This window comes from Lissotriton helveticus, chromosome 12, assembly GCF_964261635.1.
Source record: "Lissotriton helveticus chromosome 12, aLisHel1.1, whole genome shotgun sequence".
Classification (NCBI taxonomy): domain Eukaryota; kingdom Metazoa; phylum Chordata; class Amphibia; order Caudata; family Salamandridae; genus Lissotriton; species Lissotriton helveticus.
In genome coordinates, this window is record NC_136073.1 from 829,997,003 (window position 1) to 830,021,526 (window position 24,524).

Consider the following 24,524-nt stretch of genomic DNA (forward strand, 5'->3'; position numbering starts at 1 on the left):
CAAATATTACCTTCAAAGGTGAGGGTGCTCTGCTAATCACACCCAGTATAGATGTCAAGTTTGAACTGAGCACATTTGATCTCTCGCTCTTCATCCCTGTTCACATTCTGCCACTCAGATACAGAGGAAATAGTCTAAATAACAATGCTGTTGACTTATGGAGGACTGGTGCGTGAAATGGAGGCCTTATTTTCGGAAGGCAAAGTTCATGGGCAGTCTCCAATCTGTTGCTTTCTTTTTCCCTCTTTGTCTGTCTAACGGTCATTCCGATTTCAACACAAACCAACAAAAAAGTGTTTTCGTGTGACAAATGTTAACTTAATATTTCCAATCTAATTAAATATCTCTGGAAATCAAAACCTTTCCCGATGAACGGTTGAGTATACTAGTGATACCTACTTTGCCAGAATGTTAATTGTGGTGTCAAACATTTAGGAGAAAGTTGCATATATCAAATTTCTTAGTGTCATATAGACAATCTAATAATTTGAGACGATAATCATGGCTGTCAAGCACATCAAGTAAAAGCGCAAAAGAAGTGTGACACTAAAAATATCAAACAATTATTCCCCTATAAAAAAGTGTTATCTCATTCCAAAACTAATTCCACAGCCAGTGGTGGCGATAAAATGGATTTAGAAACAGGATTACCGGGTAATTTCTGACTAACTTACTTGAATTTCCAGAGGGACAGAATTCACAAGGATTGCCCCAGGCACGCCCCAGAGAGCAGCAGCAGGAAGCTCTGGTGACCCCAACACCGATCTCAGCACTGCAAGAGATCCCACCATCTCCCCTGGGCTGGGTGTCCAGGAAGCAGTTTCCAACACGAGTATCTGAATGTTGGAGGAAAGGCAAGAGGAACGGTTAGCTTGCAAGACGTAGAATTATAATGAAAGAGAAGGCGAATTCAACTCGGGTAGAAACACTAGTTGTGCTCCGTGATCAAGGGATGTGAGGAGTTGACTAACGAGTATCATTTACTCCCTTATAGGTCAAAAGGAGATAGTTTTAGGTCATGGTGGATAAACTATGAAGGAGTACATTCTCATCAGGTGAGAGCTTATAAAAGGCTGTTAAGTATGTTGGATTGTTGCCAAATGACAACAGATAAAAGATTCACTATTCAAGGTCCTTCTAGCCTCTCATGGCCACCAGCCTTCCAGGAGGTGCCTCTGTCGGTCGAAAAGGGAATACTAGTGAGGCCATAAAACAATTGATTTGCTCTATTAGATTGCTAAGAAAATATAGCGCTACTGATTTGTTTATGAAGTCAGGCATAACAATTTGGATTTACAAGTACATAACTTTATTCTCAACCAATGCATCTCATAAAATCTACTTGACAGTCAGAGTAGAACAGGTAAAAAGCTTAGTCCCAGCCGCCCCTTTCCCTGCCCGCCTTATTCATCAGCCCACTAATTCCGATGAATACTGCTTGATCCACAAATCATGAGATCCAAGCAGCGTTGACCTCAGATTGAAGTTTTAATGGATTAACAGGACAAAACATGATGTGGAAACCAGTGAAGTAACACAGTCCCCGCAGCCCAAGTGGTGTGGAGGGCCCCCAAGTTCCAGGGGGCCCCCTCAGCACAGTACTCTGCCTGGAGAGCTCCTTAATGGGTCTGGAGGGGAACGGTCAACGTATCTTGCAGGGGGGCCCTTTCAAGTTTCATTACACCAGTTTGGAAAACCCACACAACAGACATTATATAATACAAAGAAATATGCTGGAGTAGCTGGAAGAAGAAACATGTTTGGTAAGTAAATAGGAATGGAATACTCTACATTTGTATTCAGAATATAAATTCCTGAAAACATATGTAGTCATTTTTTATCTGGCTTATATTTATTGTCAGAATCCAATTTTAATTTCTAACTTGATTCCACAAATTATCAGGAAAAGAAGTACATTGTTGTCTACAGTGACGCTGTGATCATAATGCCCCAAAACTATTAGTAAGAATTAACGCAAAACATTAGCATGCCACATGCCCTCATAGAGTGCGCTATCCACATCCCAAATAGTTTTTTACAACAAAGCCTAACAAGACTTTGGTAAAGTCTCCAAATTAGAAGGAAAGAGGAACCTGTACATTCAATGTGTGTCCTGGTTGCATCAGCTTAATGGAATTCTGAACTCAGACAGCCTCCTCTCTGCATCTGGAGACACATTAGGAAAGATTCACTTACCCACGCACCCAACTCCGGTAGGGTTCAGCTCAAAGTCCTGTGGGCAGTTGCACAAATAGCTGCCGGGTGTGTTCACACACAGGCCATTGATGCAGTTCACTGGGTCAGCGCACTCGTTTACATCTGAAACAGGAGGAGAGGACACATTCAGCAGACAGAACATATACAGCTTCAACGTGGCGCCACCCATTACATTTCCTAAGCAAATTTAATGCACAGCATAAAACTGCACAGTGAGGAGATAGTATGCGCTCTGTTATTTGACAGTGATAGCATTATCATAAAACGTAGGGCCAATGTCCATGTAATTCTGAAAGAGGACACAACAAGAGCTACAGCACCATACAAAGTACAAAACCTGCAGATTTAAAACATATCCAGTGTTTTTAAACCACTGATTTTGCGTGCACCAAGCAGGCATAATGTCTATTGCCGAAATGACGAGTCACCCACTGGAATTTAGAAAGGTATTCCAAATTTTCCAGGTAATTCCCCCTATCTTACAGTATCCTCATTTTCTCACTCATAGTGGGAGGCAATCCGTCTGACACCCCTCCCCCAATTACTTATGCTTCTGGTATTAGTAATTCTTACTGGGCGGCATACTGGGCTGATTTATGGGCATCTTATAATGTGGCCGCAAGGAGGTCAAGGCACTTGGATTCTGAGTGAGGTATAACCCACTGAGACACCTATCCATGCCCACAGGTAAAAGGATTGAGACTGGGGGTATTTGAGCTAATGGAAATTCTCCTGAAATGCTAAATGCTTGAGTTTCTTGCTCAAGGACATGTTGAGCTCCCTAAAACTCTTCCTCTATGAGAGGTGGACGGGAATGTTAGTAAAAGTGAGATGCTCTAGCAGGCCTGGTTAGGGCAGTTCACACAACTGACTGTTAACCCTGTCTGTCAAACTCGTAATCAGGCTCTAAGTGCCACAAGAAAAACTGATGTGATGACTTTGACGACTGTCATATGCCCTTAGCTTTCATTTAGAACTGGCTGTAAAGAGGTGAAACAACCAGAAAGAGTCGCCTTGCGACGGATGGGGGGGATTAGGATGGAGGTGGCAGTCCACCTCATGCCGGAGGTCATGTTTCAAGGTATCATTAACACCCACATCTCACAACGTATACCAAGACAACCATCATAACTTTACACAGAATGTAGATAGCCATCGTACCTGTACAGTTTCCTCCGCTTCGGTCCAGCTCGTACCCATCATCACAGACACAACGGAACATCCCGGGCAGGTTCTGGCAGCTCCCGAAGACGCAAATATTCTGGAAGGTGCACTCGTCAATGTCTAATAAAGGCAAAAATCAAGAAAGTCACAGTTGATGGGTTAACACTTTCTGGAGAGGTTTAATAATTCTGAATATAACAAAACTTAACTGCCAGCACTATCACCATTCAATACAAACGCAAATCAAAGCTCTTAAAATATATCAGATCACCAAGAAGTAGACAATCAAAACACTGACTAAATAAAAACATAACATAAAGATAGGTTGGTTTATACATGACCCTAAATACAATGCACAAAATTGGATATTTGCTCCTTTGGTATTATAACCTGCTCTTGGTCAAATCTGCGACTTTTATGAGATTCACAATTAACCTCAGAAGCTCTTTTGGCAATTCCAGTAGATGTATATTTCCAAATGAATTGACAGCATACAATCTACTAATGCAGACTTCCGCTTGGTAGTATAAGCCTACCATGATGACATTTTACACAAATCTATATTTGGACATATACATTATTTTCCTTTTTTCTTCATGGTTAAAATATGATTCCCCATGGAGAAAATCTTTACTCTGTACCCCCCCCCCCCCCTTAGATGTAGTGTGTTCCTATTCTACTGCCAGCCTTAAAAGGGACATACAACAATCTTTGACAGTCGTATCTTTGTGAGTGTTGTCAATGTGTTAACTTGTATACAAAGGGTATGTGATTAGCCAGAAACTCTTGGTGTTGTGGGTGTGCACCTGTTTTTCAATGTCGGACCACCACTTACAACTTCTTTGCTAACCCTACACTTGTTACTGTGAAAATACCACCTATTTGCAGGAGTAAATACCAACAACCCTGATTCAATGAACCAAAAGTGGGATTTAACCATGAAAATGTTTTTTGTGCAATTTCAGGCAAACATTAGTTAAGTGGAGAGGGGCGCGGTACGCTTGCTTTGGTGAACTAGGCTATGTTTGGTAGCACGTGAATGCTTACCATTATTAATATATTTGTGTCATAAGTTCCTCACAGGCACGAGATCTTATTGATAAACATGAACATATGAAAGTATTAGCCTCATAAAGCTATTGTTGAAAATGTTCTAGTGTAAAGTGGCCTTTACCATTATTAACGTGTTCTTATATGAAATCTTTTTGAAAGTGTTCTCATGCAAAGTGCTTCCAGACAGTATAAACCTGTTCTTATTTAAAGTCCTAAGACAATGAATGGATCTTATTTGCAATGTATAATACTCCAAAAATAAAGTGAATAAAATAAAAGTGCCCTCCTGTTGAAGGGCAGCAGTTTTTACCCTGGCAGGCCTTGCTGTCCTCAGTTGGTGTGAAACCCATCTCGCACTCGCAACGGTACCCTCCGGGCGCGTTCAGACACTGGCCATTCTCACACAGGTTGATGTTGTCTGCACATTCGTCAACATCTGAACGGAAGCAAGAAGAGGAGAGACAAATTAAATTTGAATTAGCGCTATCAGCAATACTTGAATTTGCAAACTTTGCAAAATGTCTTAAGTTCATCGTGCTCCGCCAAAGGGAGACAGAAAGGATTTCTTGTGTCTGGCGGAGAACATTTGCAATGAACAGTAATGACCACACTGGATAGATAGCAAGAAATACATTTAAGATGCCATGAGAAATACCATGGTAAATCCATTATTTGCCACTTGTTTGAAATATGAAAATATTTCAATCAGGTATCAATAAAGGGTTTGTCAAGGATTTACAATATACCAAAGGAAAAAAGATCTTTAAATTAATCCCAAGTGTTTTTAAGATAATAACAATACAAAAAAGAATCAAGGGCCTTATTTAGAGCTTAGTGAATGGGATATCCCATCAACACGTGATGAATATCCTGTCTGCTGTATGAAAAGTGCCTTTGGCTATAATGCAGTAGTAATTTGGTGGGCGGGACATTCACAACATTTGTGACAGAGTACATATCTGCCAAACTCTAAATAAGACCCAAGGTTTTATTCCTAAAATCAAAAAAGCAAGGAGACATAAATGCCTGGATTTCAATCTTGCTGAAGAATGACCCCTTCAGTTGTTTTTCTTGCCAGGGCACCTCGGAATCAAATAACTTTACTCTTCTCCGAGACTCCTAGCAAACAAGCTAGATATACAGACACTCCCAAGAATATAGCTGACCCTCTGGCATGCAAATGTTGCTACCCGGTGAAGAGAAGATTTTCCTGGTAGGAGGGCATCCACCAGGTAGATCATTACCTATGGTCTGTCTTTGAAGGCACCATCTCTCAGTTAGGCAGATACTATGTGAAAGCGATTTCCTCACCAGCTTAAAAAAATAAACACTGAAGTGCTTACTCGATGCCCATTAAAAGACACACCTTGCATGCTGATACCTGAAGTGTCCAAAACCCATCGCTGGCATTTGAAACTGAGGAATGGTATGTAGCGTCGAAAGGCTGGGTCAAAATCATCATATGCATAACAGCAAAATCCTGGAGCCCTTTGGCCTGAGCGTCCATCGACATGGCTATGGGTGGTCTAGGGATAGAGGCATAAAATGCGTAACATACCAGAGCAGGAGAAGCCATCACCATTGAATCCCTCCTGGCATGTGCATCGGTACGAGCCTGGTGTATTCACGCAGTCGGCATTGATGTTACAGCTATGCTCCTCCGTGGAACATTCATCCAGATCTAGGGGTCAATCAGATAAACCTTGATTATATTTAATATTTGTGACACTTCATATGATAAATATTAAGCAACCAGAATAAAGAATTCTACAGCATTCAAAATAATCTGGAGGCACTGATTAATCTGTAATCAAAATACTATATATACCTGTGTTTATATTATCAAGGAATTAGATACCAACAGATATTTTTAAAACGTCTGATTTATCCTATACAACCATTACATTTGTAACATATAGGGACAACATTTGCATTTGTTTAAAATGAAAATAATAAGGTATAATTATGTCCCAACTCAAGTCACAAGAACATTCAGAACATTCAATTTGAAGAAAAACCATTAAAAAATTAGACAAATATAAGCAAAGTTTTCTGAAGATCTATTTCAAAACTATAGAGAAGTTAGAAAGTCCAAGGACTATGCATGCCTTGTTTTCTTTACATAATTGTGCACTTAGTGTATGAGCAGTGCATATTTTCTTCCATACTTACCGACACATTTCAAGCCATCCCCGACCCAGCCGCTACGGCACTTGCACTTGAAGCTGCCAGGAACGTTGATACAAGATGCGTGCATGTCACAGTTGTGTGCTCCAATTTCACACTCATCCACATCTGAAGAGAAGAGATTAATGACAGGGAGTTTAAAAGACTGAACATAAAATGCCTTAGCGATTCTTCGAGAACATCACAAGGGATGAGTAATCCTACATTACATACACAAGAATGCTGTTATATAATTTATTTCGGAAATTTAATATTTATGGGAATTGGAAGTGTAGAAATGACACCAAATACAGATGTTATCAAAGCTGTTTGTTCATATTTTAGAAAATAATGGGCTCGCCCACAACCCTATTTGTCAATGAAAGTGTGAATCACATGGACAAATAATCTTTAATATGAGGGCAGATTGACTTTACAATTCACAGAATTCAGTTCCACATATGTAAGGGAATTTAATCATATGTGCTTACCTGTAAGTAAATCTATCGCCGACCAAAAGCGGACATTCCAGGGCTTGGCGCCCAGGAAAGTTTTGAACATCCACAAACTTACTTTAAAAAAACATTTTTAAAATCCCTTCTATTGCTGGAAATGATTAGATCTTTACTTCTGTCAAGCGCAAAACTAAATCCCTTTAAAGGGAGGAATGAACATCACCAGTATTGGTGGGCACACAGCAGAGGGTGTTTCACTATAAGAAAACGTATTTTCCCATGTTTGTTTCACTGAATATCTCACTGTGCACCGGTACATTTTCTCATACAAATATGGAATTTAACAAACTTTTAAATATTATGCATGGAAAGCTACAAGAGTAAAAAGTTTAACGAAGTAACCTGGGAAATGTTGACAATCCAATCTTACAAAGTCAGGAACTCATGGGTCCAGACTTTTCATTTCAAGAGTTGGGCCAGTCTGGTGCAGATGACCAAGATTTTTCTAAGAGTTCCCCCATCCCCGCTGGCATTGCCAGATGCTGATGCTGTCGAATACCAAGGCCACCTAGCTTGTATTACACTCATGTTTCTTTCTTCCTCTACTCTAACCGCCTGTCTCTTTATCTCACTCGTGCATGTTCTTGTTCCACACCTGTTTTTTGCTTTTGCCTGTTTCCTGACCTGCTCTTTTTCTTATTTCTCCCTTTTCTGTCTCATGCTCAAAGTCTGATGATGAAAAGCAAGTTGTTGTCCACTAAACGTGGTCCAATGCCCACCATCAGTATAAATGAAGACCTGGTGCCACAGCTGATCAACCAGGAGGCCCACCCTCATTCCTTGATGGAACAATTGAAAAGCCAAGTGCTAACAATGTGAAATGAAAAAGCAAGAAGTGGAAAAAGTTTCTGGGAAATGCTAGAATGATGGGAGGATGATTCACAGAATACAGAATCTGCTTTGTGGAAACAAAACAAAGAGTGCTAACCAAAATTTTGCAACGTATGATCCACGTGTTGTTGACTATGTGACATGTCTGAACCATGTTGGATCGGTTCGATGTGTGTGAGGCATTCCATCAATAGTATTTAATTTGTTTTTGATATGTCTGTACAACATTCTGTATAAGGTGATCATTGTGTTTTAGATGTGCATGTCTGCATAATTGTTACTAAATTCCTGTTGACTGTGAAGGATCATGATTTTGTATAATTGTTTTGAACATGTTTTGATGAGTGGGAGTGGCGTGTCACACTGACTAGTACAGTATGAAACCACATGATATCCTACTGTGCTGTTATGTGTTCTTGAATTTAAACAAAAATATGTTATGATAATATATGTACATTTGTAAGTGATGTTGATACTACCAATACAGCTGTAGCTATAGTATAGCTGTGCTCTGTTTGTAGTGTACATATGATTTTATAATATTTTCCTATGTGTGTTTTTGTGTAGCGTACCTTCAGGTCAAGTGCCATTGGGAACAAAACGATGGCCAACGGGGACACGAGTACACTGAGTGCTACGGGATCGCAACTGGTGTGGGCGCCCACTTTCTGCACCCATGGAGCACCTAGTTATAGCAGATGAGGCCATCTATAATACAGATCATGCTAGTGCAACATGTACACCACCACTATTTTAATTTGGAAAATCCCTCATTTACATGTGGTGGGGTCCTATTACAGGCGTAGGCACAGAGGTAAAGGAGCTGTTGAAAGCCACTGACTGACCACAAAGGTGACTCAAAGACATTGAGCCACCCAACAATGATTCTCAAAGGATGGGAAAGATGGTCCATGGCCCTCACCGGCATACAGATATGGATGGTAGTAGTCACTCACTGTACCACCTGCAGAGCCACATCTCTGCTTCACTTTCTAAAGTTGGCTGTGTTGCCACCAGCAAAGTCGAAGACGGACCAGCTGCATCACAGAATGCACCCATTTAAAGGTGTGTTGCAGCAAAAGGGACAGTACGCCTCATACATATAATACAGGCCCTGTGTGAAACATTTGAGCTGGGTTGAATATGTGATATACTCTTTCTAGTGCATTCTACTTCCACCAAGGAGGTCTATGAAAACTTGCATCAGACAAACGCATTGAAGTGCCTAAAAATAAATGATTAGTGGGCTCCATTGAATGAAAAAGAAACTTAATAAAGCGCACTGCGGCCAAGCGGCTTCCTGGCGCTGGGAGTGAATGTATACTTCATTCAAAACCTTTATGCCATGTAGATGGTTGAAGTCTTTACAAAATTCATGAAGCTGCGAAATCAACTGAACATGTCCTGACCCTTATTTTTTCCTTTTGTGAGATTATTATTTTCTAATACAGGCTATTAACTCACTTCCATGTCTGATAAATCAGTGACAATAAATTGATTAATTTAATGCGCCTGGTACACAGGACTCGAAGGAGCTTTACGTTGCATTCATACCTGTGCAGCCGGTCGTCCCCTTCTTCACGAAGTAGCCCAGCTGGCAGTGGCAGATGAAGGAGCCCTTTGTGTTCTCACATTCTCCATGGAGGCAGATATTGGGGTTGAGGTCGCACTCGTTCACATCTAAGGATGAGAGACACAATAAATAAGCAATGTTAGCGACAGGCGAAAATTGACTGACGTTAGGCATCGAAAGAGTCCACAAAGAAAGCATTGAATGTTGAGGCCACAAAGAGCTGCATTTAACCATGTTCAGGCCATCTGCCCCTGCATTAATAACTCAATGTCCTTGTTTAACATCAGCTCTTTTATCCTGATTAAGCGTCAAATATATGCATATATTCAGGTATGAATGCATATATGGTACTATGGCTAGCAAATATGGTCCCACACAGTTATTCACCATCCCGTACATGCATCCTACTGCAACAGTATTACCACATTGTAGTGTAAACTTTGCATGCAGAGTTTACATCCTGCTAGTACTGTGTGTAACTCGTAATCAGGCAGGCGTTTATGAGGAATAACTATCAAAGACTACATTACACTTATTTTGGACTGGTGAAGACAAATTAATTTTGCACCATTGTCTGTCATTTATGCAACCTGGAAAGGAACACACTGATTTGCTCCATACATAAATAGTAGTAGAGCACGTTGATTTGACCTCAAACTGAGCGCTGGCGTTCACATTCCAAAAGTGAAAGAAATTGTTATTCAATAAAACAGGAATATAGAGCAAAACAATGTTGTATTTCAGTGAAAAATATGAGTTTGGTGCAAACTATATTTGGCCAAATCTCTGTTTTACCACGGAAAATAATAATGAGAAATACATTTTCTTCCACCAGTGCAAGTCTTTATCCACTCTGGTACCAGGCTTTTTGTAAACCATTCTTTATTCAACTTCCACCTACCAGCATCTGCAGTTTGGAATCACAGGAAAGGGTGAGACAGGGCAATACTGGACTTAGCAAGGAGTAAAGGTATTGTACTGGATTAAAAAGCGAGTGTCCCTTGAGGAATTACCTCGCTTGATTGTCATCAGACTAGCAATGCCCTACATGGAAGAAGGTCCCTAAGATGTGCTACAGCAGTTACCAGGAATATGGAAAAAATATAATCTACGAATTTATTGCCCCTTCAAGGCATCCCCAAAACACAGTCCTCGGGAAACATCCTTTACAACGGAACCGCTAGAACGCGGTACCGTTACGACGCAGTTTTAACAACGAAAGTTGTTACAACGACTTTCGCTGGAGGGCGCTCTAGGATAGGGGATAGTTTAATTTACTATCCAACACCTTCCCTACTATCCTCGGGGACTGGTGTTGGAATAGTAAATTAAACTATTCACTATCAGTGCCCCCCAACGCAAGTCGTTGTAACGACTTGCGTTGTTAAAACTGCGTCGTAAAGGGACGCGTTGTAACGGTACGCGTTGTACCGTCATACATCCCAGTCCTCTGCAGGGACATTCTGAATTTCAAAGCATTCTGAGCCTTGATTACAGTGGGCCAGAGAGGGGTGCGATATTTAGCAAACCCAGTAAATATGGTGCTCCCAGTGTACCGCACTTATTGGCTACTGCTGACTTTCAAGAAGTGGAGTATTAGACAGAAAATGGTTGGTTTCTGTATCTTTTCCACACATATTTTAGTTTTGTGTGAGAAAGACTACATAACTGATATTTTCAAACCCCTGCTTGCACCGGGATCGAAATTTAGTCCTACACTTGTAATGTGACTAAAGTGGTGAATGCAGGAAAAAAGCTGAGAGCGATGTACGTCAAAAATTGCACAATTTGTGCATTTATTCTTGACGAGCTTTGGATACTGAAAATGCACCAGATCCAATGCAGCAGATGCATTTGTTCCAGCATTAGACCTCAACTGATGGGTCACCCACACAGCTTTACAGTACCCTCATGTGAAGAGATAGCTCATTGCCCTCATCAATCCTGGACATAGTGCAGTTTATGCTTGTTCTCCAATAGGTCATTGTGCAGTTTTGTGACTCACTGATGGAGTTAAGGCCTTGCAGGTCAGAGCTCTGATTAAGATATGTGGCTCAAGGAAATGATGATATTCATAAATCCACAAATGGCTTCAGAAGTGAAAATAGAACATAGGCAAGACTACATCAATGACAGCCAATCACAGGACACAAAATAACAATCGCTTTGCGACTATTGTTGTAGCACTCAGTTCTAGCCTCCACCTCTCCTCAATTGCTGCAATAAAGCTCAGCTGTTATGGCACCTGTCTTTCAGCAGCGATCCCACTATCACTGAGGAGAGCGGAGTGCCCCAGACAGACCCTCAGCTTTCAGGCATTCATGAGCAATTTAATTTACAAGACTCTAGTGTTTTTCAGACCCCAGTATCGAGAGCAAATTAGTTCTATGCCATGCTCTCAGGAGATGCATTAAGTATGTTTGCCACTTACACGTCTACACTTATGACCAGGGCTAGTAGTGATGAACTGTCTCTATCCAGATTATGGTGCGCATTTAAATGGCGGAACATACCATATTAATCAAATAAAATAGACAGGATCCCCTGATCGTTGATGTCATTGTCTCAGTTTGCTACAAACGAAAAATAACACTGTTCTCACCGATGCAGGTTCTCATGTCCAAGGAAGCCATAAACCCATCGTAGCAGAGGCAGCGGTATTCCCCAGGGATGTTCGTGCACTGACCGCCATCACAGATATCCGGGTTGTCCTCGCATTCATCGATATCTAAAGCGTGAAAAAAAGAAAGGATCTTTATGAAACTTCACAAAACACCTTACGATGCCCTGAGGGGTTAAACATCCTGATGACTACAGAAGCATCAGTTGTAGAGGATTGTACTGAAATATACTTTCCGATTAGTTCAGACAAATTCATATTTAAAAGTTTTTATTCATGTTATTTATAAAGTGCATGCATACCCAAAGTCTTAAAGTTTACAAAAAAATAATCACTATGAAACATAAAGGATTATGGAAGAGGGTGAGACTATGAGGCTTGTGACCACTTTCTCCAGATGTTTGGACATAAAAAGAGGTGTGAGATCAGTCTGAAATTAGCTTGTTCATATAGATTGATGTTCGGTTTTCTTAATAATGGGCAGACGACTCCCTTTTTGTGGATGGCGAGAACCAACCCTTCTCTACAAGAGGCATTTATGATTGAAGTTATTATTGGTACAATAGCACTCTGGCCAGATCTTAGTAGAGCTGCAGGGCAGAGGAGATCCAGACAGTTTGCACATGTGAATTAGATTCAGACTTTCCACAATGGGTAGAGGAATGAATTCAAACAGTATTATGTTAATATCATTGTTTTGGTTCTCGTCCTGAAACTATGTTGTTATTGTTATTGTTATTTTTGATTTATAACGCGCTCAATCACCTGCAGGCCTCTAAGCGCTCGGGAACCGATGGTAAAACAACAACTAGCTACAACAACAATTAACTAGCTCCTATAAAGGCTCAAAATCATTATTATTGTGGTAGGATTAAATGGTTTTGAAATAAATATGTGCATGTTATTGTTGGCTTGGAGAATCTTAACAAAATAATACATTCTCTTAACTTTATGTATTATCTGATTGTATTTCCACATTTGTCTTAATTTGATTTTCTCCTGAGGAACATAGATTTGGCTCTAGGGACTTTCAGGATTTTTCTGGATATTTCTTTCTTTAATGTGGCCATCTGAGAACCAAGAGGTCTTCAGAAACTTTTGTTTCATTTTTTTTTTATTCTATCATCGCAGTCTGTTCTAGTGTCACAAATCGTGGCTTACTAGATAATTGAGAACTAAAGAATTATGTTTCCCAAGAAACATGGCTACCAATTCTATCCTAGAAGTGGTTTTACAATTTTCTTTGTGTAGGTTGATAAAGAGAGCGCCTTGCCTGTCCCTACCTACCACCTTAATCTGTAAGGCTACCAGTGGATGGTGCAAGGCTGGTCAAGACAAGAAGAGGTCAAGTGTATGGCCCTCGTTATGGGTTGGTCCTTTGCTAACTGTGTAAATACCAGGGAAGATAGATCATTTAACATCTTTTTGTCTGGGCATTTCTGGGAAGAGGTATTTTCTGCCCAGATATGAAAGTCACCTTATACTACGATCTCTGCGAAAATCACCAGAGCATGCATTATAAATTCACCTAGCCAAGAAAAACAATTATGACTGGTTTGAGGGTATCGACAATAGATAATAATGCATCACAGCAAATGTCCTGGAAAATAGGTCCGTGGTTTGAAACTGCACAGGAGAGGTCTCTCTCCCTGTATATGCCGTCTCTTTCGTCATGTTGGTCACATTTCAAAATTTTGTAATTAGGAGGGACAAGATCCTCAAGGATGGAATTGCAATCTGAGGTTAACTATGACCTTGTTATGAATAACCTCAAGGTTTTTATTTGCAATCTGGGCATAAATTAGGGTGTGGTTCTTTCCTGATCCAACGCCTCTCACCTGTGCATGATCTCTTGTCTGGCATCAGTGCATAGCCCTCGATGCAGCTGCACTCGTAGCTGCCCTCGGAGTTGGTACAGTGGGAATCGCAGCCGCCGTTCATGATGGTGCACTCGTCGATGTCTGGAAAAGACAATATTGTTAAACGTACATTTTGCCTACAATATTTTTACAGTAACCAATTTCTTCATCTCAAATGTAAAACAATTTCAGGACTTCAGCAATGCTACACATTATGCTGATAAAAATCTATTTTAAGTACCAATATGATTTCAAAAGCATATTTCTTTTCACCAAAAACATTACAGTATCAACAATGAAATGAGATACAGAAAGATCGTTGGGTTGAGAAAGGTACCAAAAATATGGTTTTAAGCACAATGGCAGCATTAACTATAACAACGAGAGGCATAACAGGCTGAGCTCATTTATTTAATTCTGCGCTGTACAACATTGAAGCATATTGTTTTTGCTTAATCTGTTAACCTGGTAATATCTTTTAAAAAGCAATATGAGGTTACTGAAAATTAAGGGGGTCATTAGGATGGCGGGCGGACTTTGCCCGCCCGCCATCCTTGTGCAAAACGGGACCACCCGCCATAGGAGCGGCGGTCCCGCCTTGAGCCTGTGTGGCGGGCGCATCCTGTATTTTTACCATTGCGGCGGGAGGTGCAGAAAGCGCCGCCCGCCGCAATGGTAAAAAGGCACGTTGTGAATCGCCTGCCATGTTGCACTTTGAAATGCGGGGGGATACCATAGGTACCCCCCATGTGCACCCCCCACCCCCGGACTCCCAGGGGGCCCGCAACGGGCCCCCGCAGGGAGTCTCCGCATTCCTTTTCGTTGCGGCATTGCCGCCACAGAAAAGCAGCATGTCAGGAAGGGCATCCTAATATGGCTGGCGGTGTCTGATAGACACCGCCACCATATTATTCCTTTTCCGCCCCGGCCGCAAGGCGACGGGGCGGAAAAGCAGCAGACGGTCTTTACGTCCGCCGAGATCCCCCCCGCCATCCTAATATGGCGGGGGGACTTTAATGCAACGAAGTCGGGCGGATTGCCCCTGCCGGGCTGGCGATGGCTACCGCCAGCCTGGCGGGGGCAATCCGCCCGACATCGTAATGGGCCCCTAAGTGTACATCAGCAATAAGACACAATCTACAATTTTTTGTGAAGACTTTGGTGGTGAACACCTTCTTTGCCCTAAAATAATGAAACAATTCAGCAGTGGTTTGAAACTCTGACTGCAAGTATTTTCACACTATTATTACTACCCAGCAGGCCTTGATTTGTCAATGCCATCAGGAGTGATTTAGTCAACATTTTACAGTCTTGAAGAAGTATTTTTGTAAGTCACAGGCTTTTTTATAAGCCTACAAGTGGTCAAATGAAATACGGACATGCTCAGTCATTAGTTAATTATTAAACAGTTGCTGTCCAGAGACATTTTAAGACACGGGCAAAGTGGACGATTGCCCGTGGCTCCCACCTTCGCAGGGGCCCCTTGTAAAAATGACCTTTCACTCGACTGTTTGTCGATTTTTCGATCAAAACCTCTCTCTGCTTAACTCTATTTCTGGTTCAAATTAGATTCCATTGTTATTTTGTTAGTTATCAAAAACTTTGAAAACAAATTCCATCTGACTTGCAAAAATATCCTAATAAATACCCCTAGGTGATTTGTATGCTAAAATTCATAAAGCCTAAAGTTAAAGATTAAATGCAGAATAAAATATGAACTCTGACAACGCTTAGAGTGTTTGTGCTGCTGCCTGTGTGTTTCTGATACATATCAGCTTCAACAGAACCATGAAAACCTGAGATCCACTTAAATAATCAGATTGAATGATATTCAGAATATTTTCTTAGACATTAAACTTGGGGCAGCCCACTGGATCAATTGTGGATGAAAATGGAGTACGGCACTGCAGAACTCACCGACACAGCCCTGCCTATCTGGTGTTGCTTGGAACCCGGAGTCACAGGAGCACTGGTAAGTTCCGATCATGTTGACACAGCGGCCGTTCCGGCAGAGGTTGTCGCTCAAGGAGCACTCATTCACATCTACAAAAGAAAAGACAGAGCAATAAGTGAAAGCAAACATGCAGATAACGCATTAACAAAAGCAGATCATCAGATAGGGTCATTAGAAATAGGAAGTGTTCCTATCATGTGCCCACGTTTGGCTCTTTGCTTGAGTGTTTATGTGATGTGAATCCAGTACAAATTACATAATTTCTAAACAGGTCAAAACACCCTGTCTGAAGGGCCCTAAAATAGAATGCATCTCAAGGACTCTAGAAGCAGTGTCTACAAAACACAAAGAGACACCGAGGACCTTATTTCGCTTTGCCTGTAATTATGTTCATTACTACCCAGTTCAGTATTACCACACTAGTCTGAGTTCTGTCTACCGGACTTGTGATACTGTAGTACTACCGTTCGGATTTATGCGCTTTTCCCTGTCCAGACTTTACTAGGTTTTACCTGGCATTAATTCTGCAAGGAAAACCCTGAAAGAGCAGCAGATTCTGGAAAACTTGGAACCCCAATTCACGTGCAAACTCTTGTTTGTGCCTGCACTGAGATTAAAAGACCACTAGAAAAGCAACTGCTAAAATAGAGAAGGGAGAAGCACCCTGTTTTTGCGGTTCACTTTAACTGCAAAGCAGTAGGTACAAAGTGAAGCATCGACTGAGGGGTGTAACGTAAAGCAATGCCTTTTAAAGGACTGAGGACTGCCTCATTGTTCTGCATTTCACACACTGTACTCTTGAGGGTGAATGCTTTCCTTATGGCCCCAGTTTATATAGCCCTTATTAGGTCTTGTTTAAAAATGGTATAATAATTAAATTAGACTGGAATGATGAGTTAACCTTGCGTTTTTTCAGGCTGGCACAATAATCCATTGAACTTCTCAAATATGAATTCCACAATGTTTAAAAATAATTAAAAGTCATTTATAGCCCACATACTTTTTTGTTTGCACATTTCATCAAGACGTCTATCATAAAACGGAGGTGCAAATGGATGGGAAAAAAATACATTATTTACAGTGATAATAAAGGAGACTGGTAATGTGCTATATCTATATTTGGAAAATGCATTGAAAGAATTAAATAATTGTTTTAATGATTGAAGCACATGGAGGCACTTCTGCACAAATTGCCCCACATGTTGAATGCTTTCCATCCTACATCTAGTGTTGGTAAAGGAGCTCTCTTGCTATATATTTTGGTTGGACTAATAGAGGGAGGTGGAAACCAAAAGTTATGAAACACACAAAACTTAATTTTCTGACTACTTACCAATACAGGCGTTCCCCTCAGCGGTCAGTTCATGGCCAGGAGGGCAGATACATTCAAAGCTTCCCTCAGTATTGATGCAGCTGCCCCCTCGACACAACAGGGGATCCCTTTCACACTCGTCAATATCTGCATATAATAAACAAAAAGTGTTAAAGCATACAGAAATAACAATACCATGGCAATGTGCTACTCAAAATGGCTCTCTAAGCCCATCCAATGTTTTATGTTTGTTTCCAAACCCTGGGTCATAAACCATGGCAGAACATAAAGTACTCTGCCACCTGTTTTGTCTTGGCCATGCTTTAAAAAACTGAGAATAAATAAATATAAGTCAATGGTCAATCACGGATGACCATAACTTGACTGTGTTACAGATCGTTTCTTCTTCTACTGAAGTGATGTTCAAAAATCATCAATATCAATGTTTCTTTTCTTATTTATGAATATATTTTTAAGGGTTCCAACTTTATTCAAATATATCCCTAAAGACCATTAAAAATAGAAGGGATCCTTCCTTCAAAGGGGCAAGACGATTAGATAGAGTCATGAAAAGTGAAGAACCTGCACTAATTTTAAAGATGCATCCTTGTGCTCCTGATTCACAGACACTCTAGACTATACTAACCAGAAATCAGCAGGATCAGAAGCATGATCAATAGTCAAAATGCAACACATTTGAGTGATACTGCTTGTGGATGAGGCAGAAGTGAGTTACTGAGTTTCTCCAAGTATCCAGAAGCCCGAAAAAAAGTTTGTTAATGGGGTATATGGGTGGCTTGTGGTGCTGGCCACTTTGATTCAAATTCAACATTAAAATATTTATAATATCACATGGGATTCTATCAATATGTCCAGAATACACCCCGAAAATCAACCAAAGGCATTCTTCTTCTGTCCAATATCCTATATTCTCAACATCTTCTTTGTAACTATTGGAGACTTGTTATAAAATCATGTTCGAATGAATGAGGAAGATCCAGAGTCCCTACAATGTTTATATGATTTTGTTGTGGAAAAATTAGATTTTTATTTGCTGACCTCACTGGAACCATTACGGTTTATGAGGATCAAGCGTACAAATTCTCTTTCAAGGTCTGGGCCAAATGCTGTTTAACAGTCAATTCGACAAAAGTTATATGGAATTGTGAAATATATCAGACTGAACGACAGAGGCTAAGCACATTCTAGAGGCAGTATTGTTAAGATTAGATACAGCACTGGATTGGCCTAAGGTTAACTATAGGATAATGGAATCTATGTTCCTTTGTGAGTCATTGCCCTTCGTGCGTACAGTGGAAGCTGAAATTGAAGCAAGGTGTGTCTTCTAACCAGGGCCAGAATTTTTCTTTAAAGATATTTAGGTTCCAATCTCTTCTGTGTCACAATATCAAGTCCTGACGAAACATTGACTATACGCCGACTTTAAGCATACATCACAATTGTGAGACGGACAGCTGGTATGGAATACTTATGGATTCTACTGGTAAAGGGAAGAGGAAAACTGTTTAAAACTATTTGGCAAATCTATCATATAATGTCTTTATCAAATTTCAAATCTTATAATTATTTATTTATTCTGAGGAGGAGAAATGTAGGTTAGACTGATTCTATAACTTGAAAATAAAAACTGGTGTTTATTTTTTCTCTAAAGTTATGTCTTTTCTGTGATCTCCCAAAAGGTGGCAGGATGGTTACAGAATTTAAAATCGTTCACAGCTTCATGCTGAAAAATAAAGTTAGTATAAAAAGATTTATCCATGTGGTCTTGGTTTCCAAAATGATTTGCCGGGGACTTCCTGCTCTAAGGAAGGGCCTTAACAATGCCTTTCAGACTTAGGGTGGCTTCTATGAAGCCCACCAACGATGCAGACATATCAAGGGATGGACCGAAACTTCTTATCTGTGACCATCAGGTAATGGCAGGAAGGTCCGCCTCTAAAACAATGGTGTTTACCAACACGTTATTTTCCAGACCCTCAGATTATGTATCAATGGCTCAGGGATTAAATAAAAAAGGTGCGCCTAAACTATAGTGAAAACAGACTCAAAAGCATAATTCCTTTTTAGCTGGATTTAATTGACCTTTTATAGAAGCAAGACTGGGTTATGAAGGGTGACCAGCAATTATCAATTATTGCACGTCTTATAATAAAAAGTTGAATACTCATGAATGAGTGTACTCTAAATGGCCCAATATTCCATTTACACACCCTCAAGGAGCTGAGGAGGCAAAGTAGACGGAATTGTGACAGGCACACCTTGGTCCTCATTCAGGATGTGAAAAAAACATGAGTTGGAATATGTTTAACCATACCTGGCATACTTGATATTACCATATATTTATATTGAAATGGGAATACCAGGTGGAAGAGTACACCCACTCATTTTTCTGTATTTAAAAGTACAGATTTAGACAAACTTTTTGCTGAGGGTAATGGACAGGATGAGATATTACAATATATGACATTGTGGTGATATTAGATTTCTTTAATTTACACAAAGAGTTACATATACATTAGTTGGCTTAACATATATTTAGAATACCTTTATCGCAATATTGTATTCTCTAAATGAGGGAGAGGGGTCTGTTGGTTTTACGTCATTTTCTTACAAGTCCAATAACAAGCAGGTTTGCTAACTATGAGATATGTGCATTGAAAACATTTTAGACGGGTAAGGAGAAGTGGGAGGATTTTTAACAAGAAAGGCAAAAGTGGGGACACTTATGCTGTGATAATGAGAGAATCTGGAATGTCATAGTGATCATCTATAAAATAAAAAGATGGATAACTTAACAAACTGAATGACTTGTTCTATGTTGCAGAAGTTGCTTGTGACATCAGAAGACAGGAAAAGCCAAGGAGAGAAATAAAGTGACTTGTTCCCCAGCTATCACGAGATGGACAAGAATGGAAGCACTTTAAGGAAAGACCTTGGGAGCACAGCATTTAGTACTTATAGTACATGGTAAACTTCTGTGATAAGCCATATGAGACACACTACATCATCATGTTCTTACCCATGCAGTTCTTCATCATCATGAATCCGCTTTCGTAGCCATCGAAGCACTCGCACTCAAAACTTCCAGGTGTGTTCACGCAGGTGCCGAACCCACACAGGTCGGGAGATATCCGACATTCATCAATATCTAATAAGGAAAGCAGAACAATGTGAGACAGAGAAACAGCATTCTATTTTTAATCCCCTTGATGAGTCCTGTCATAGTCTGCGGAATATTTAATAGGATGTTTTCCAGTGGCAACAATTCAACAGCCTGCAGGAAATATTGATTATGCATTAGCTATAAGACATAGCATTTATAACACATGTATATAACCCAAAGATTTATAACGCGGGGGCGTGGCCAGCAACATGGCCGACTAGACGTGCCTGACCAGAGCTCCGGCCGAGCCCGCTAATTATCCGGCATTCACTATCCCCCAAGACCCAGAACCGCCACCAAAAGTGAGGACCTGACGCCCGGACACCTGCCAAGGGCTGCTGCAGTCCCGAAACGGAGCCGACCCCGCCTGGCCAGTGTATGTGACGGTGTCTCCTCCATGCCCCGGAGATCGTCCTGACGGCCTGGGAGACAGGAGAAAGAGGCGCGCGCCAAGAGCCGGCATTCCCGCACATAGCTGTTGCGGGCTGATAGAGGCTTGATCGGGTGCTCAGCCACCGGGCGGACGATCACACACCGCCTCCGCCGGACAACGGGAGCGGGACAGAGGTGACCGACGACCACCTACTCAAGATGGCGACCGTCGTGGTGATGGGGAGATAGCGACGGCGAGATCCCCGCATTGATCCCGACGCTGTGCAGATTCTGTGCCCGGGAGCAGAGACGGAGTGTCGGTGAGCCTTCCACCGAGGTGAGGAGGGCCGCACCTGTCCAGTGCCTGGAACTGGGGTTGATCTCGGTGGCGGCGCCCGCCTTTACCAATATGGCGGCCGCGCACTGAAGACCCACGGAGAGACGGCCCTCGAGCCGCGAAAGACCACGGAGGCCTGCCTAGAGGGGGAGGGCTTGCTCCTACTGCCCTGGAGCCCCTGTGGCCCGCTCCGGTTCGGGAGCGGCTGGATGTCACCGCCGGCACCACACCGCCTGTGCCCACGCCTGGTGATCCGGCACTGAGACAGTGAGAATCTCGGGGGGGACGCGCACGAGGCGCAGGCTGAGGAGCACCCCCTGGCCCCCGCGGCGCGGAGAGGGGCGACGACGGGGCCCCCTCCTGTATTGCAGCCGGGGTGAATCTGCGACCAGAGCCCGGCCCCAGAGGTGGACAGACGGTGGGCCCCACATCGCGAGGGCGAAGCCTGATACACGGACAAGTGAAGCGGTAGCACGGAGGAGCGGGGTTCCGGCGTAGTAGCTCCTGGCATCTGAACGACCCAGGCATGGGCAAGGGGGACACGATACCTAAGACGCGGAGCAAGGGCCCAATGGACAATTTCGCTGCTCCGCGACCTATGGTGGACACACAACCCGTACACTCTGGCACACGCAAGGATACGGATATGTTACTGGAGGCCATACAGGCGTCTAGGACGGACATCCAATCTTCACGAGCGGCCCTGGAAACCAAAATTGGGGAGGTGGGGTCCGAAGTGACGCTGTTACGCCAGGACTTCCGAAACTTGACCGACAGAGTCACGGTAGCCGAGTCAAGGTTGACAGACACTGAGAAATCGGTTTCTGAACTTAAGAAGGACATGGCAGAACTCCAGGCCTCCCACCGCCAACTCCTGTGGAAGGTGGACGACGCCGAAAATAGGTCAAGGCGGAACAACCTACGCTTTGTGGGCTTTCGAGAAGGGATTGAAGAAAGAAGCATGACCGCCTTCCTCCTCGACTGGCTCAAAAGGACCTTCCCGACGGCGCGATTCTCCTCGTGCTTTATCATAGAGAGGGCGCACAGGGCGCTTCTGGCCAAGCCACCGGAGGGTGCGAGACCACGACCGGTCATAGCGCGATTTCTGAACTTTGCAGATCGAGATCTGATCCTACGGGAAGCCAGGGGCATGGGCGAGATCCGCTTTGAAAATACCACCATAATGATTTTCCCGGACTACAGTCAGGAGGTCTCCAAACAACGCCGCTCCTTCGACGCTGTAAAAGCGAAACTGAGATCCCTCAATATCCAGTATATGCTCCTCTTCCCGGCCAAGCTCAAGGTCATCTATCAGGGCAAAACCATCTTCTTTTCACACCCAGACGACGCTTGGCAGTGGCTCGAGGAGCGCCCTATCCTGAATAGTAGGGAGGCGGCGGGTCGGGCAGCGCTCGACCGGTCACTGCGAGACCAGCCGGCATGGGAGAGACCGAAGCCGCAGCGTCGTAGAATGAGGAGGACACAGAACAAGACGCCGGTGACTCCATACAGGACAAGGAACTTGCAGGACGGGAGACGGGGCAGATCGCTGTCACCGGGTGCCGACTCAGTGGCGGGCTCGAGAGTTGGTAACCTGAGGAATGGAATCCGCTCTGAGGAAGACGAGGTGGAGGAATCGGAAGGCCGCGCATCCGGAGGGGAGGAGGAAGATTCAAGGAGTGATTCGTTGCACCCTCTGGCAAAGGAAATCCGGCAACTGGAACAAGACTCTACAGGCCATGAGGGGCTAGTGGACACACAAGACTCACACTCGTGAACTAAGGTACACTGGGAGCGGGAAAAGATGGCGGCTCGGCGATGCGGAGCAAGCAAGTCGGCACGTCCCCACCACTGTTTTTGTGTTTTTAACGCTGGTTACTGTTTATTGAGGGTGGGATGTGTGGGAGGGCGACAGGCCTTCTCCCGCGGATAGTTGAGGCCCGGTTTGGGATGCAACTGGAAGGGGAGGGAGGTGGGGAGGGGGGTGTGGGATGGGGTTTGGTTACAGTGTTACCCCACGTTGGGGTTGTTGAGAGAGTTGGGGAGAGGGGGGGGAAGTCCATCACACAGCAGCAGAGCTCTACCAACCCACACCGGGGGTCTTTCCCATGCCGAGCTCCTGCTCGGGAAAGACGTTGTCTTGAAACATGGCAAGTACACTAGATACTCCGCACAGACATGATACAGGGATCACCGTGCTCACTTGGAACGTTAATGGCCTGGGGTCCAAAGTTAAGAGGGGTCTGGTCAGCGCCTACCTCAAGAGACTGTCACCCGACATTATCCTCTTACAGGAAACTCACCTGAGAGGTAATAACTGCGCCTTCATAGCGAGGGGGAGGTACACTGTGCTGGCACATGCAGGATACACCTCGGACTCTAGGGGGGTCGCGATCCTTATAAAAAAGGCGCTGCCTTTCACGGTTACTCGCACCTGGTTGGATACACAGGGCACATATGTGGGTGTTCAGGGGATGTGGAAAAGACGCAGCTACACAGTTCTGTCTGTATACGCCCCCCCCAAGCTACAATCACGCACACTTAAGGCGATCACCGCCATCCTGCTAGACACGGCGGACACAACACAAGTGGTGGGTGGGGATTTCAACGATGTGATGTCCATCGACCACGATAGATCTGGGTCGTCACACATGGGGGACCACGCAACAGCGCTGGCTCGGCTCATGAAGACCATGGGCCTCACTGACGTCTGGAGATGGCTTCATCCTACACAGGAGATGTATTCATTCTACTCAGGGGCCCATAAGGTCTTCTCTAGGCTCGACTATGTTTTTGTGGCCCGGCAAGAGATAACGGTGGGTGACCTAGCGGAATACAAGGCGAGAGGGATTTCGGATCACTCCCCACTATATGTACACCTGGGGCGGGGGAAGGTAGGGAGACGGGCGCAGTGGAGACTATCGGCATGGGACATCCAAAAGCGGAAAATACTTGGGGGCATACGGGCAGACATAAGGGTGTACCTGGCCGAAAATGAAGGATCAGTGGATTCCGGAGTCACTCTGTGGGAGGCGATGAAACCGGTCCTCCGGGACCGCATCCAGAGTAGGCTAGGAGAGGCCAGGCGGGCGCTGCAGGGCGCGATAGCGAACACTGAGGCGAATGTTCTCACCTTAGAAGCGAAGCACCTCCAACAGAAGGAGGAGGCGAGCCTTCGACGACTGCTTGACGCACAGAGACTGTATCGGGAACTGGCCACAGACGAGGCACGCACTCAGGCATTGGCGACACTGCATAGGCTGTATGATGTGGGCGACAAGTCCGGTAAACTTTTAGCTTGGCTGAGCAGGAAGGAGCGCGCCTCGAGATGGGTAGAACAGATCACGTGCGTGGGGGTCGGGAGGGC

General features: G+C 43.3%; 1 protein-coding gene across 1 annotated transcript in view; it reads right to left on the reverse strand.

Annotated features, from left to right (window-relative positions):
- Positions 1-24,524, reverse strand: part of LOC144798870 (fibrillin-2-like) — a 270,888-nt gene that overhangs the window by 43,305 nt on the left and 203,059 nt on the right. The window contains exons 26-37 of the mRNA XM_078669959.1: positions 20,305-20,433; positions 17,286-17,411; positions 15,916-16,041; positions 13,978-14,100; positions 12,122-12,247; positions 9,501-9,626; positions 6,607-6,729; positions 5,993-6,115; positions 4,745-4,870; positions 3,379-3,501; positions 2,197-2,319; positions 675-836 (exon numbers count right to left, since the gene is read on the reverse strand). Of these exons, the coding sequence (XP_078526085.1) occupies positions 675-836; positions 2,197-2,319; positions 3,379-3,501; positions 4,745-4,870; positions 5,993-6,115; positions 6,607-6,729; positions 9,501-9,626; positions 12,122-12,247; positions 13,978-14,100; positions 15,916-16,041; positions 17,286-17,411; positions 20,305-20,433 (1,536 nt within the window). The remainder of the gene's footprint in view (positions 1-674; positions 837-2,196; positions 2,320-3,378; positions 3,502-4,744; positions 4,871-5,992; positions 6,116-6,606; positions 6,730-9,500; positions 9,627-12,121; positions 12,248-13,977; positions 14,101-15,915; positions 16,042-17,285; positions 17,412-20,304; positions 20,434-24,524) is intronic.